The following is a 14,678-nucleotide window of genomic DNA, read 5'->3' on the forward strand; positions in this document are numbered from 1 at the left end:
GATGAATAAAGTTTTGTTTAAATAGGAAGTCATGTTGTAGGCCCTGATTTTTTCTGAATGTGTTTGTTTAATGGAGGAAATGGGAGAGAAAGAGTAAAATAAAACAAGAAAAAGAAATTGAATGAAAAATTCTATGATTAGAGATTCAAAATAAAATAATATTGAAGTTATTGCTTGAAGACATGATGGTATTTTAAAATATAACAGCTACTTTTTTCAAAATACTTAAACTAGCATAAGTTTGCCAATATGGGGACTCTGATGGACAAACAATAAACCTCCAATAAATACTTGTTTAATGTTACTTTGAGTCTCTAGAAAAGTTATTTCTTTCATCAGAAATTCAATGCCCTATCATTTCAATAGCTGTATTACTTGGGTCAAGGAAAATTTTTTTCTAAATAGTTGTCTTGTTTGTAGAAAATATTTGACCTTGTTTCTTAGTTTAGGATAGTTCCTTTTCTATGCTTTATTTTTTATTTTTTATGAAGGCTTCAATGTGCCACTTTACTTTAAAAATGCCGAATATAAACTCTTGACTTAAAAATCACTACACACTCTTTTAACCATTCTCCTGGGCATTGATACTTCTGAATTGCTTTCTTTCTTATTCCTGTCTCTTGAAAGTATTCCCCAAAGAGGTAAGATTGTTGAAGGTTTCTGTCCATGTCTTTAATATTCGCTTTCTCTGGCACACATCTTTGTGTGCATGGAAGCATAGTACCATCTCAAATCACAAGTTTTTCTGATTATGACTCTTAACAGTATGTCTATTTCAGAGATAAGTCATATACACCTATATGTATACAAGCAAATAAGGCCCTTTGTCAAGGTTTTCACCTTAGTTTTCTCAAGATGTGGAAAATAATATGAAAGTTAATTATTTCCTTTAAAATGTTTTTGGCTAAGGATAATTATTTTCCTTTTCAGTGTTTGGGTTTGCCTGTTTGTATATGAGAACAAAAAAGAGAGAGAAAGATTAAATAATTTCAATTAGGTTACTCTGTCTCGATTTTTTGGGCAAAATGTTGAAGAGATTAGATTTGATTTACTGAAAAAAAATCACAGAAAAATGTTTGTATATACATACACTCATATAAAAACTACAATAAAAACATAATTTTATGCTGCCAATATTCATAGTATCACCCCAAAAAGGAAAAATAAACATTTCATGGCAATCAAGTTTTTACTGTTCTTTATTTTTAGTTACTAAAAAATGAAATGTATATGAACAAATTAAAAATTTGAATTAACAACTGAGATTTAGCCAAAAGGTGCCAATCGCAAGTTTGTTGTAGGTAAAGGTCAGTGATTTGCATGAATTAAATCTCTTTAAACTTTGTTCTAGAAATGATTAAATGCAAAAATCTCCTGCAATACTTCACTAACTTACTTTCTAATTAAAATATTTGTTCTTAAATGAATAGTAGATACTGATTTGCGACTTCTTGCTCATTTACAACCTGTAATATATTTACTGTATTCACTGCACATTTACATCATTTACTATAACAGCTTAACTACAATCCTTACGATTTGTCAACATGTTATGTCGAATAGCAAATTTATCGTGATTAAGCAAAATTTTATTAAGATTAACGGGATATAATCTGATTTTAAGGGGATTTTCCAAAATAACAGAACTGAGCTGAAAAAATGCATTGTTATGGGTATAGTTAATCCAACAGAAACGTAATGCTATGTTATGGAAATGGTCTTCTTTTAGCTGTCATACATTTAAAAAAAAACACATTTTGAATATCCTCAATAAGAGGGTTTAGATTGGTAAAAAGCAATTAATAGGAAACCTTGCAACAGAGTATTAAACAATGATTTAGGCTCACAGTTGATAACCAACCCTTTCAGTAAGAATTGTAGAAGCAGTATCTTTCCTCAACAGCTTCACATATTGGAGAACACAGTGCTTCATCAGAGTGATCCAAAGAAATTGAGATTTGGCTCAAAGGCCAACAAAGTTAATAATAAAGGCTGACTTACCTTATCTACAAGCTTATTACATTCTTTTATTCTTTAAGCCCTTTCTCCTAAGGATACAAAATTGGAAACAGTGTACCATAGTGGGAAGTCTGGAGTTGATGTTGAAATAATTGACAGAATACATAATAATGGTATTTTTAGGTAGTGAGGCTATTATGATACCAACATATCACATAGACAATAATGGGCATCTAATTCTGCTCTTCTTAATCCTCATGCTGGGGAAGAAAGTCTGCTTTTGAATTATTAAAAATGGAAGAAATGATGGATTTGACTATTTACTTATCTAATTTTGGAGTGGAATGCTGTCTTCAGTTATATAAAATGTCCCTCCTGAGCTGTGGTTCTCAGTCCCATTACATCCCACTTCATCCCTCATTTGCGCAGCTCCTGCTGCCACAGTATCCATGCCTAGCATAAAACAAACTAAGTTAAGTCACGGTGGGGTGCCTTTTGTGAGGCCACTCAGAGTAGAAAGAAAGAAAGAGCAAGACAGAGATGCAGAGAACATAAAGAAAACAAAACAAAACAAAAGCATAAAAAAGGAGAGATAAGTGGGAAGGAAAAAAAATTCACCAGGCTAAGCATCATAAAATCACACACGCTCTTAAAATTTGGCCAGTAATTAATAGTATTATTATTATTATTAGTCTTTGTTTTGGGAGATTGCCTTCAGAGAGCTGGAAAATCCATTTCGAATTAATAAGGGTCTCTTTCTTTCAGAAGCTTCTCCTAAAAATAAGAACGGGCTAATTAAAAATCTGACAGCCACCCCGATACTTACAGAATTTTTGCATATGCAGGATAGTCATCACAAATTGTATTCTCTGCACGTCATGTCAAAAGTATTCTCATACACTACTAGAGGAAGCTTAAGAATTTAAGGTGTGCAAGGATATATTTCTATCTCTGGCCCACCAGGGCCCTCTTGAGAGGAGGCCTGTGTTGGGCGGGAGAGGCCTAGTCGCAGACCCTGTTTTTTCAAGGAGAAAGCCCGCCACTGCTTCTTCTGAGTCTGGAGGTAAAACCAGTCCGGCATTGCTACTCCCTAGCTCTCTCCCCCTCCCTTAATTCCTCCTCTACATTTCAGGCGCATTTCGCAGAGTGCCACCTGTTCCTGCTGCTTACCCTTTTCATGTCTTCGCATTGACAAAAGTGAGCTCACCCTGCGGTAACCTTGTCAGGCAGGGCAGGCCAGTGGCCAGAGCAGGGCGTTAGGACCCTTTTGGAGGCAGTCCCAACTGGGATGCTGCAAAGCGCTTCTCTTACTACTGTCCTCCCTAGATGCAGAATTCGTCCCTCCACCCCTCTGTCCAATGGAACCACAGGGCTGGGAAGATTTTACAGCGTCAGTACTTCTCTGTCCGTCCACAGCCCGGTCCCCGAGGCTCTGTCCTCGCCAGGTGAGCCGAGCAGTACCTGGGCGTGGGACCGCTGGCACAAAGGGCACCCAGCCCCGCCAGAGGCTCTAACCTATGGCACACGCGGGCATATAGTGCCACCTGGTACAGAGTCAACAGTGGTGCTTTAAAATGCAATACAAACCCCTCCTACATTTGTTGTCAAATCACTTCACGATTCCTAGGCAGGCAGTGGATTCTGCGCCTGGGAGTAAGGCTGGGGGGGAACGCTGCCTGCATGTGCAAAAATAACCCCCGAAGACGCGAGCCAAGTCCTGGGCTGGAGCCTCTGCAGCCTGTGGATGCCCGCTGGGCGGCTGGCCGTCCCCCGGGAGCCCCACGGGGCTGGTCCGCTCCCCCTGCGCACGCCGGGCGGCGGGAGCGAGCCGGCGCCGACTTTGGGAGTTCCTGGCTGCCTTGTATGGAGGGTTGCTCCCGGCCCGTCTCCGCCCGACTGCTCTGACGCCCAGCCCTCCCGCTGCCCACCCCCAGCCGCCTCCCTCTGACTTGCCTAAGAAGCCAGACGGAGCCTCTCGTTTCCACAAGTCTCTCTGCCTGCCATTCCCCATTCCTGCAGCTACCCCCACCCTCCAGCGCCGTCACCCCTCCTCCGCCCCCGCCCCCGCCTCCGCCTTCGCCTCGGCAATCGGGGGAATAAATCAGGGAGGAAACCGAGAGGGAGAGCGAGAGCGCGCGAGCGCCGGCGGGCTCGCCGAGGTCTGTTTCCAAAGTCGCCCTTGATGGCGGCGGAGGCAAGCCGGCCGCGGCGCGGAGCAGCCGACGCACGCTAGTGGGTCCGCCCGCCACCGCCCCTTCCCCGGCGCCCGCTCCCGGCCTCGCCGTCCCCCGCGCGGCTCCGCGCCTCGGGCCCCGGGCGCAGCCGGCCCTCCAGACGCCCGCGGTCCCGGCGGCGTGTGCTGCTCTTCCTCCGCCCGCGGTTTCCAGCGCCGCTCCTTCCCCCGCTTGGGCAGGGAGGGGGCATTGATCTTCGATCGCGAAGATGGCTGCTGGCTGCCTGCTGGCCTTGACTCTGACACTTTTCCAATCTTTGCTCATCGGCCCCTCGTCGGAGGAGCCGTTCCCTTCGGCCGTCACGTAAGTCGGCGGGCCGGGCAGGGAGTGCCGGCCGAGGGGCGCCGCGGGAGTTGGGGGTGGGGGTCGGTTCCCGAGTCGCGGGGCTTTACCGCCCGTGGGGGTGGGGAGCGAGCGGCCGGGGAGCCAGGCTCGGATGCGGAGACGCCGGCCAGGCGGTGCCCGCCGCTCGCCGCTGGAATGCGCCCCGAACCGGCGTCTCGGGCGCCTCCGCGGGGCCGGGCACGGGGGGCCGGCTGTCCCGGGAAGCGCCCGCCGACGACTCGCGGCGTCTCAGCCCGTCTCTAACGGGATTCTCTAGACTTCAGAGTGCAGCCGTACTGGGGAAAAAAAGTTTCCAGCCAGCTCACCCGCTCTGATTCAACCCAGTTCAATAAAAAGTTATGTTTTGATTGGGTAATTTACAAATAGGTAATTTCAGGCTTGCCGAGGTAGCGTGGACTTCTCCCGCACTTGGCCTCCGAGATGCTCTTTAATTGCTGTAGTGCCCAAACTCGTTTTATCCCACATTACTGGATGCACTTGACAGCCTTCCGATTAGACGCGTGCTGGCTCCCCGCGGCCAAGCGTGCTGTCCACGCAGGGGCCTCGCAGGTACTGGGACCACGCGATCCAACCTCCCCAACCCGTTATTTGAAACATCTAAGTGTCGGCAGACACGCGGTCCCTGTTCTTCAAATGAATAGAGCCTATTCTTTGAAGGAGGGACTATTTCCAGTCTCCTACAATTTTCTTTTATTTTTACCATTTCTAAAATAACTTTTAAAAACCTCGCTGCTGTTCTGGAAATAGAGGGCTTATAGGTAGCTATAGTCACACCACAGGAAGGGAATGAAAAATAATAATTCTCTCCTCTCTTAGCAAAATAGAATCAAACTCAATGGCACATATAAATATATACATATTTTTTAATGCACCGAATTGCCTATCCGGCATTCTGGGAAAGCATTTATTTTGGTTCTTGAAGCTTCTTTAAAGCTTCTAAGGGTAGGTAATCTTAAGTGGATGAGTCACTTTAATGCATTTTACATAACAAAAACAAAGCCCAAGGTAGCTTTCCCGGTATTTATGCTGCTGGGAATTATTTGCTGTCCTTTGTTGGCTGAGTGCTGAATACAGGAGTTTTTGGTGGAAAGTAACAGTGAATCTTTAGCGGTTGAAACCTTGCGGCTATTATTTAAGATTCAGTTTTAAGTGTTTATTACGTTAGGTGTCAGTGCAAGAATCTGGAGAATGCACATTCTATCCTGGAGAAGGGGAGTGTCTAATTTTTGTTGTCATCGATTTACAGTGATGTTCCTCTTTAGATAATCTTCCATAAAACTGATTGCAGATCCTTTTTGTTATGAAGCAAAAGGGTAAATGCCATCTGGAGATCTTCGGTTAATTGGCAGGATGTTCCAGTCAGATATTTTTAAACATAAAAAGAGTAAGAATCACCCTAAGGATGCTTCAGAATTATTTACTCTTATTAAGGCATCACACTTCCATTTAATTTTTTGAGTCTTTTTGTTGCTTGGCCTGTAAAGTGAGAACTCAAGTGAGTCGCTTGCATTCTGTGTCAAATAAATAAGTGGCTCTTTAAAAAACAATCACTTTCTAAATGTGTTCCGATTAGTCATTTTTACAGTGTTGTTTTTAACTGACAATTTATCAATATTTTTATCATGGGAGGGGATACATCATCATACCATTGGGGAAAACTACAACAAAATACAACCTTTTATTCCTCAACATACTATGGTAAAATATTAATGTAAAAATCCTTATTGTAAGAAGAACATCTGCAATAATGCTTTCCTAAAATTATAAGTAAATCAATTTTCATGGTCAGAAATTTACTAGACACAAGAAAGAGTATAAATAGTGGGTTAAAATGGGAAGTGGGACACCACAATTTCTTTTCTTTGAAAGGATCTGAAATTTTTTTTAACAATGAAAATTCAAGATATTTTCAAATTATATAAGACATTGATTATTTCATGAATGAAATACTTAATAAAAGGTTTCGTGGAGCGAAGTCAATCTCCTGTAGGTAATCTTAACAATATTTTTGGAAGCCTTCTGCATCTTCAGTTTTTCATTTGAAAAGTTAGTAACACTGTCTTCTGAGGAAAGAACTGATGGTTAACATTTGTACTTCATGTTAGATTTCTGAATAAACTTTATGAAATTAAAGAAATGCAATATTTTTCATAAAGATATGGTGCCATTTGCTTTTCTTTCGAGAAAAGAATTCATATGCACTGTTTAATCAGGACAAATCTCAAATCTTTGGGGAAAATTTCAAATTTATAAAAACTGAGTACAAAGATTGTAGTGTCACTAAAGGTAAATTATTATGCTTCTGTATATAAATTTCTCTGGGAATCAGTAAATATTTTTGGGTTTTTTTTTGCCAATTTCATTTCTCAGAGAAAAAGTAATATAAGAAGTTTTTATTATCTGAAGAGGAAGAGCATGCCATCACACACTATACAATTAATTATGCACTAATTGGAGTTGGACTTCAGTTAGAATTCTTAATTCAAAGTTGTTTTTTATTAAATATAGAGTGTTTACATTTGTATGAAGGGCTTAAATTCTATTATGGTAAAACAAATGATGTGTGAGTTAAGTATCTTCTTTCATTTTTTGCTCTCCGGTTTAACATACATTCTAATATAAATTTTTTTTCGGATTAAAGTAGTAGTTAACCTATTCTAAGAGTTAACACTAAAATAGATGTTTTTCAGACAAGGAAATTTTGATACAATTATTTCTCTGGGTTAGGTGTTTCTTTTGGAAATGTTTGTCTCCCTAAGGTGTGAAACATAAATACGTGATATGGTAGCAGCCACATAATGTGTATTGGTTGATATATAAATGGAAAATATATCATTTTTATGCTGTAGTATGCACATGTTGTATTGGTATTTTTAAAATGTAGCTTTCAAAAAGGGTAGTTGTCCCTTTTTCTAGAAATAATTTCTTGCCACATGTTAAAAGACTTCTATTTTAAAATTTAGAATCACATGTGTGATAGCCAGTATTATAATGTTAATTTAAATTTGTCCTTAATTTTAGAATCTATTTACAAATGCAATTAAAAAATATATAGTTATAACTATTAATATCAAACTTTTATCTCAGTCACATCAAAATGCCAGTCAGTCTACAATAATTGGCTGAGAGCCTATTGATATACGGGGATTTTAATATAAAGTGTACAATGGTATAAATATAAAACTAAGAATTATGGATATCCACAGGAAATAAACATAAACTCTCATAGAAGTATAGTACTTTTGGCTTTAATTACTTAGGATATAATTTTTTTCCTGTTATTAGACAAATTTGTATTTAAGGCTATAAAGGAGAAATTTTGTATGTCAGGATATCGTAATGGATATCTGTTCCATGCATTAGAAGTGACATAATTATTCTCACTTGAGGTCAGCAGTTTCTGTTTACATTTTACATACACAAGGAAATGTGCCATATGATCAATTATGAGATAAAATATTAAATGTAAAATAAAACCTGAAACAGTGAACATTAAGAAACTTTTCTCAGGTCTTTAATTTTGTTCTCATCAGCTTAACCATATAACATTTATTATTCCACAGATGTACGTTTTAAAATATGCAACAATAGATATATTTTCCACATAAGTAGTAATATTATGTTAAATTTATTAACGTTACACACAGCTACACAGATATGTATAGCTATTTGGATTGGCATTTGAATGAAAATTAAGCAGACTGAAATGGATATAATTTTTGAAAAAATGGAAGAAAATACAAGAATCTAAGCATATTATGGTTTATTAAAGGGATATAAAATGTGCCTTTATTATCTTCCCCCCCCATGGCTTTCATTAATTTAATTTAATAAATATACATACAATTTGAATATAAAGTAGGTGGTTTATTTTGACAATAGATAAGAGCTTTACAGTTGTTTTCTTCACGGCAACCTGACTGTGTAGATATCTTTCTGTTATTTCTCCAACATTGATAAAACTAACAATAAAATACTCTTCTTTCTAGGGTTTACACATAGTAAATTTTTACAAAAACATAACATGGAAATTATTATTGTGTTAAAATTTAGTATATATATTTAGGAGTATATATTCATAATAATGCATTGAGAAATTTTACAAATAATTTTTACAATAGTGCTCATAACAAACTATATAATTTACATATTCTCTGGAGTATCATTATATAAAGCACCTCTTAAGGTTTCTCTCGATTTCCCTATTTCTGAATATAGATGCAAGTTTCCAAGAATTTCCTAGCACATGTCTTCAGGCTATTTATAACTTTAAATTGGAGATTTAAATGGTAAAATGAAACATATCTTAGACAAATCATGCAATTTGTTGATCTCATTTAGTGTCTTATATGTATGGACATAAGCATTTCTAACATAAGTATACATAGCATTTTGGGAAAAAAATCAGAATTTCAGTATTTCAAAAAAGTAACATTTTATTGTTATTAAAATGACAGTGTTCCATTATTTCTATTAAAACAGCTGTCTGTGGTAGTGTTTCAAAGAGCAGGTCAGCTGCTTTCCATGGGGAACAAACTTGGTTCTATTATATCGCCTCCACTTTTACTTAAGGCTTACAGTGTGCATCAAGCACTGTGTCACTAAGTGTGTCAACCAGTCTTTCTTTTCATGAACTATCTGTGAGCAGTACCATACCACGACTGTTCTCAAGGCTTTCATACACTTGCTTTCTGGTAAACTGGGAATGGGCTGTGATGGCCAACCATGTAGCTTACACATGATTCATTTTTTTGTGTGTACACTGAAACATGTAAACGATTGCATCGTGTTGTTTACAGAGAAAAAGGCAATTGACCTCATGGTCAATTAAGTAAAAGTGGCAGCACTTTGTGAAAAAATACTATGTTACTACCTTTTCCTTGAGAGTCCAAAATATTAACATCGTATAATTAGATAACTTTCCTAGTTTGTGTACATAGTATTCGATTTAATAGATAGTATTTTATGTGTATGCAAATACACATATATACGTGTGTATGTCCACACATTTTTAAAACTTTAAGTGGATTGACAGAGTAGAAAAACCTCAGTAAGGTAAGTTTATTAACAAGTGTGCATACCTTAGGTCTTCTGTCAGTCCTCAACTGTTTTCAGGGATTAAATCTAACTTAATAACACCAGCATTTAAGAATAATTTGCCAAGACAATTAAATGAGATATTGCATACACAAGCAGCCTGAAAATGCTCAAGTCCTATAGAAACGGGTTACTAACATAATTGACAAGTAATTAAAAAAGTGATTCTAGAGACAGTTTTGCTGTCTTTTAAACAAGTGTGAGAAAGAAACTATACCATTTGAAATGTTGGCACCTATTAAAAGTTCTTTACATACTAAGCAGCTTTATTTCTTTAATTTAGATAAGATATGCTTTGAAATTTAGAATTAAACATATTTGGTGGTGTGATATTTTAGGAATGAAGGCAAATGTGCACAGGTTTACAATGTTTATTTGTAAAATATAAGCTCTTAAATATCCCTTCTTTGTAGGCTTTACATCTTTTGTAGTAATTCAGTACATAGAATCAGCTACTCTTAGCAGTTTTTAAAAATGAGTAAAGAAAGCGGTCATTGCTCCTTTATATTTTGCCACTTGTTTGTACAGGTTATGAACGAGGAAAAGATTGACTTTGTGGCCTCAACAAACCGGCACACTTTTTAGAGTTAATTTCAATAATTCAGAATTAGGCTGTTATATATAAAGCAATATTTGAAGTTCTCTTTGAATATGAATGTGGGATATTTCTGGCTAAATGTTATTTTAACATTTGCTTCTGCTGATTTTTTTTGAACCATATGCTCTGTGGATTTAAAAAATTAGGATACATTTAAAATTCTATATCATAAATGGAAGAACAACTTAAACTAGAACTGGTGGCAGTAGAAAATAATGGTGTTGGCCATTTTAAATGCTTCAGATTTGGGGATAATCTTACTGTCTATTCGAAGCTCTTTTTTTCTGAGTAATTAAAAATACGCTACGGTGGTCTCCTGGCAAATGATGAAAAGTAATTCCAATGTTATTTTATTCAAATAATAAATTCTGGTTTCTCTCTCTTTCACACACACACATGCATACAATTACTATTAACCATAACATTATTATTTGTATATAACATCAAATCAAATGAAAAATTTTAAAATGGGTTTCTTTTAAGTTACCTGTGATCAGACCTCAATTTCAGGTCCTTTTCACTTAAATCTGCGCTCACTGTTTCAGATTTCCTGTTATCACCAGATATTTCTCTCTAAGAGAAATTGTTGAGGGATTTTGATATACAGATAAACCTGTAATACATAATCAACACATACCAAAATTGTCAAACAAGTCTAGAGAATTGTTTCTTTGATATTCACCCAATACCTTAGGGATAATTAGGGAAAAGAGGGGAAAGAGCTAATAAAATTTTTCTAAGGTGCATACTGTCAAACTATGCGAAGGGATGGTTAAATATTAATAATGCCATATTTTGAGAGTTACAAGAGGGATGGCGCAGTGAAATAAATGGGCTCAGGCAGACTGCAAAAATCTCTTGTTTTTAAAAAGTGATCAACAGGCATTGTGGTGAAAATACTCTGAGGAATGATGGATGTGTAAGTGGGGCAGAGAGAAGAGCCCTCAGATTTATGAGGTGTAAAATTACATTAAAGATACTAAAGGTAGCAGTTGGGTATTTTTCTTAATTCTTCTGTTTTCTTCATTTCCCATATGAACTTGGTTACACTGGAAATGCTGCTTCCTAAACATAATAATCATTTTTAGAGACTTAAACATCCACGTTTGGAAATTCACCTTAGAGACCAAAGACAATAAAATTATCTAGATCTCAAAACATAAGTACTTAAAAATTCTTAGTTTTTATGAAATTCTGGGAAACGATTTATTGGATAAGAAACACTAGTATAACATGGCCGGGCGCGGTGGCTCAAGCTTGTAATCCCAGCACTTTGGGAGGCCGAGGCGGGCGAATCACGAGGTCAGGAGATCGAGACCACGGTGAAACCCCGTCTCTACTAAAAATACAAAAAATTAGCCGGGCGTCGTGGTGGGCGCCTGTAGTCCCAGCTACTCGGAGAGGCTGAGGCAGGAGAATGGCGTGAACCCGGGAGGCGGAGCTTGCAGTGAGCCGAGATTGCGCCACTGCACTCCAGTCTGGGCGACAGAGCGAGACTCCGTCTCAAAAAAAAAAAAAAAAAAATAAGAAACACTAGTATAACATTTAATTAAGAGCTTAAGTGCTAATCAACAAGAAAGAAATTCCGTTAGAAATTTTTTTTTTCATTAGATTACAAGAAAGAAAGAACTTGCAGGTAAGCAGCCTTCTAGGTAGTATACTTAAAACTAGGCTTCTAAATAAATAGTACATTTTATTTTTGAAGTTGTTTTAATTTATACTGCCCTTTTAAGTATTTCTTGTTTCAAATATTTTTAACACCAAATATAATTTAATTCAACAATTAATGCGATTATTATTATTCAGTGCAAATTACGTACTGCGCTGAGCTACGTGTTGAGAATACAAACTGAGGGAAGAGAGTCCCTAAGGAAGACATTAGCAACTCCAAGCTGGCTATGGAACACTGGGATACATCAGAGCATGACCAAGGGAAAAGTACATTGCATACTGAAGGGGCATGGTCTAAAGAAACGTGGTCTGTTCTTTGTTAGGCATTGGACTTGTCTATGGGAAGTGATGTTGGTAGCTATTGGCTTAAGTCTGGTTATAAATTTCTTGCATCCTGACCCAAGGAGGGGATGAGCAGTGCTCATATTACATCAATATTTGCAATAGCCCTGTTTTATTTACCATCACAAATTTGGTCTTCGATCCTGTGTTGCTGTTGAGATTTTTAAATTAAAAAAAAAAAAAGTCATAGGTTTGAATCATAATATGTAGAAGATGGATTAAGGAGGGCCAGTATAGGAGGCAGAGGCAATGAGACTAGTTAGTATACCATTGCAGCATTCACTGAACCAGAGATGATGCCCGAGGTTTCAAAAAGACTAGTGGCAGTGAGAAGGTGAAGCAGGTATGAAGTAGAAGTACAATTTCAGGACTTGGTGGTTGTGAGATTTGGGGAATCAGGAAGGGAAGAATAATTGGAGATGACTTTTAGATCTCTAACATGTAGATCGTGTGTCATTAAATTTTGTAGGCTAGAGAACACAGGAGGAATGCAGGTTGATGTTGTGAGAGTGGGAGTAGGTTGATTGTTGGACATTTGGAGTTTTCAGTGTCTTGTAGATGTCTGTTAGGCCCTTAGAAATATGTATCTGGGGCCGGGCGCCGTGGCTCACGCTTGTAATCCCAGCACTTTGGGAGGCCGAGGCGGGCAGATCACGAGGTCAGGAGGGAGGCCGAGGTGGCCAGATCATGAGGTCAGGAGAGATCAAACAACTGGCTACAATGGTGAAACCCACTCTACTAAAAATCAAAAAATTACCTTAGTCCCAGCTACTGAGGAGGCTGAGGTAGGGGAATCGATTGAACCTGGGAGGCGGATGTTGCAGTGAGCCAAGATTGTGCCACTGCACTCCAGCCTGGGTGACAGAGTGAGACTCCGTCTCAAAAAAAAAACAAAAAAAAAAGTATCTGAAGAGAGTTTGGAGGCAAATTCAGAGAGCAATATCTTTGAAGGCAGAAGAAGGATTTTTTTCATTTATTTAACTCATATTTATCTATAATCTACTAAGATAGACACTGAGTTTCAAAAGAAGGGCCTTGATTTACAGTTTCATTTTGCGGAGAGGTCAAACTAGATGACCCCTTTAAGGAAGTCATCAGGCCGCTGATGAAAGAAGTCTCAGTAGTGTGTCAGGGACAGAAGCATGGTTTCAGTGGCTTGAGGAGTTGGTCAAGTTGAGAATATGGAGACAAGTGCAGATTGTTCCAGAAATTCGGTGACGTGAGAAAAGTGAGAGATAATAGAGTAAATTCAGAGGAAGACGTTATCCTTAGCAAACTAACACAGGAACAGGAAACCAAATACTGCATGTTCTCACTTATAAAGGGGAGCAACATAATGGGAACACATGGACACACAGAGGGGATCAACACACACTGAGACCTTTCAGAGGGTGGAGAGTGGGAGGAGGGAGAGGATCAGAAAAAATAACTAATGAGTACTAGGCTTAATGCCTGGCCGATGAAATCATCTGTACAGCAAACCCCTATGACACAAGTTTACCTATGTTACATACCTCCACTTGTACCCCTCAACTTAAAAATAAAAGTTAAGAAAAAATAATAAATAGTAAGTTAATATTAGGACATTTGGGATTGTAAATTGTACAAAACCATAGGACTATCTTAAACCAACAAGAGAAATATTTTTAAATGGTAGTGGGGCTGGATTATCCATCATGGGAGTTCAGGTCAAGGATGTTCCAACAACTGCATAAAAAGGTGAGACTGCTATCATGATAATCTCTCAAGTCATTTTCTGCTTTTCTTTGTGTCACTTCTTTTTTCTCTTTCTCTATAAATTGGGATTATCTGCCTCCAGTGCTTATGGTGTTGAATGGTTGCGAGGGATTATGTTTTCTCCTTTGAAGCCTTGAACCAGCTTGAGTGTAGAGTTCTAGTCCTAAAGATAACCTCTCAAAGAAGATGTGTTGACAGTCTGAATATGGGCCAGATGGCCACTTACAGCCCATTTAATTGTGATCGGGAGATGGGATTTGGAAAAGAGACTCTGGTTGCCTGAGCTTGGGTTAGTTCACCATATCTGATCCAATCTTATCAGGAGGTATTACATTGTAAAAGGCCAGTTGCTGTTACCATGGATAGGGGAAGAGCCGATTCTCAGAAAAAGGCTCTGGTGGGAAGGGTGGGGAAGGTGGGGAAGGCTGCACAGACAACTAAATAGTGTTACCAGAAGGGAGATTCCAGTGTCTCAGAGGGAGAAGACCAAATGTCAGAGAGATGAAAGCAATGAGATGCCATGATTGAGGGATGAATGTTCTGATAGAGGCAGGTGAGAAAGGGATCAAGACTAAACACAATGTCTTACAAAGTAACTTTTGAAATATGAAACAGCCTTGAGAATTAAAGCAGATGGTTGGAATACAGGATAGATATAATTTTAATTTACTGGTGATGTTTTTAGAGGAATGATT

General features: G+C 38.5%; 1 protein-coding gene across 7 annotated transcripts in view; it reads left to right on the forward strand.

Annotated features, from left to right (window-relative positions):
- The first annotated feature begins 3,925 nt into the window (after positions 1 to 3,925).
- Positions 3,926 to 14,678, forward strand: part of CACNA2D1 (calcium voltage-gated channel auxiliary subunit alpha2delta 1) — a 509,235-nt gene continuing 498,482 nt past the window's right edge. For all 7 annotated transcript variants that reach the window (XR_009208968.1, XR_009208970.1, XM_058425275.1 and 4 more), the window contains exon 1: positions 3,926 to 4,496. Coding sequence is in view for 5 of the 7 variants with exons in the window: in XM_058425275.1 (XP_058281258.1) it covers positions 4,402 to 4,496 (95 nt within the window). In the remaining 2 variants the exon portion in view is untranslated. The remainder of the gene's footprint in view (positions 4,497 to 14,678) is intronic.

This window comes from Hylobates moloch, unplaced genomic scaffold, assembly GCF_009828535.3.
Source record: "Hylobates moloch isolate HMO894 unplaced genomic scaffold, HMol_V3 SCAFFOLD_1, whole genome shotgun sequence".
Taxonomy (NCBI): Eukaryota; Metazoa; Chordata; class Mammalia; order Primates; family Hylobatidae; genus Hylobates; species Hylobates moloch.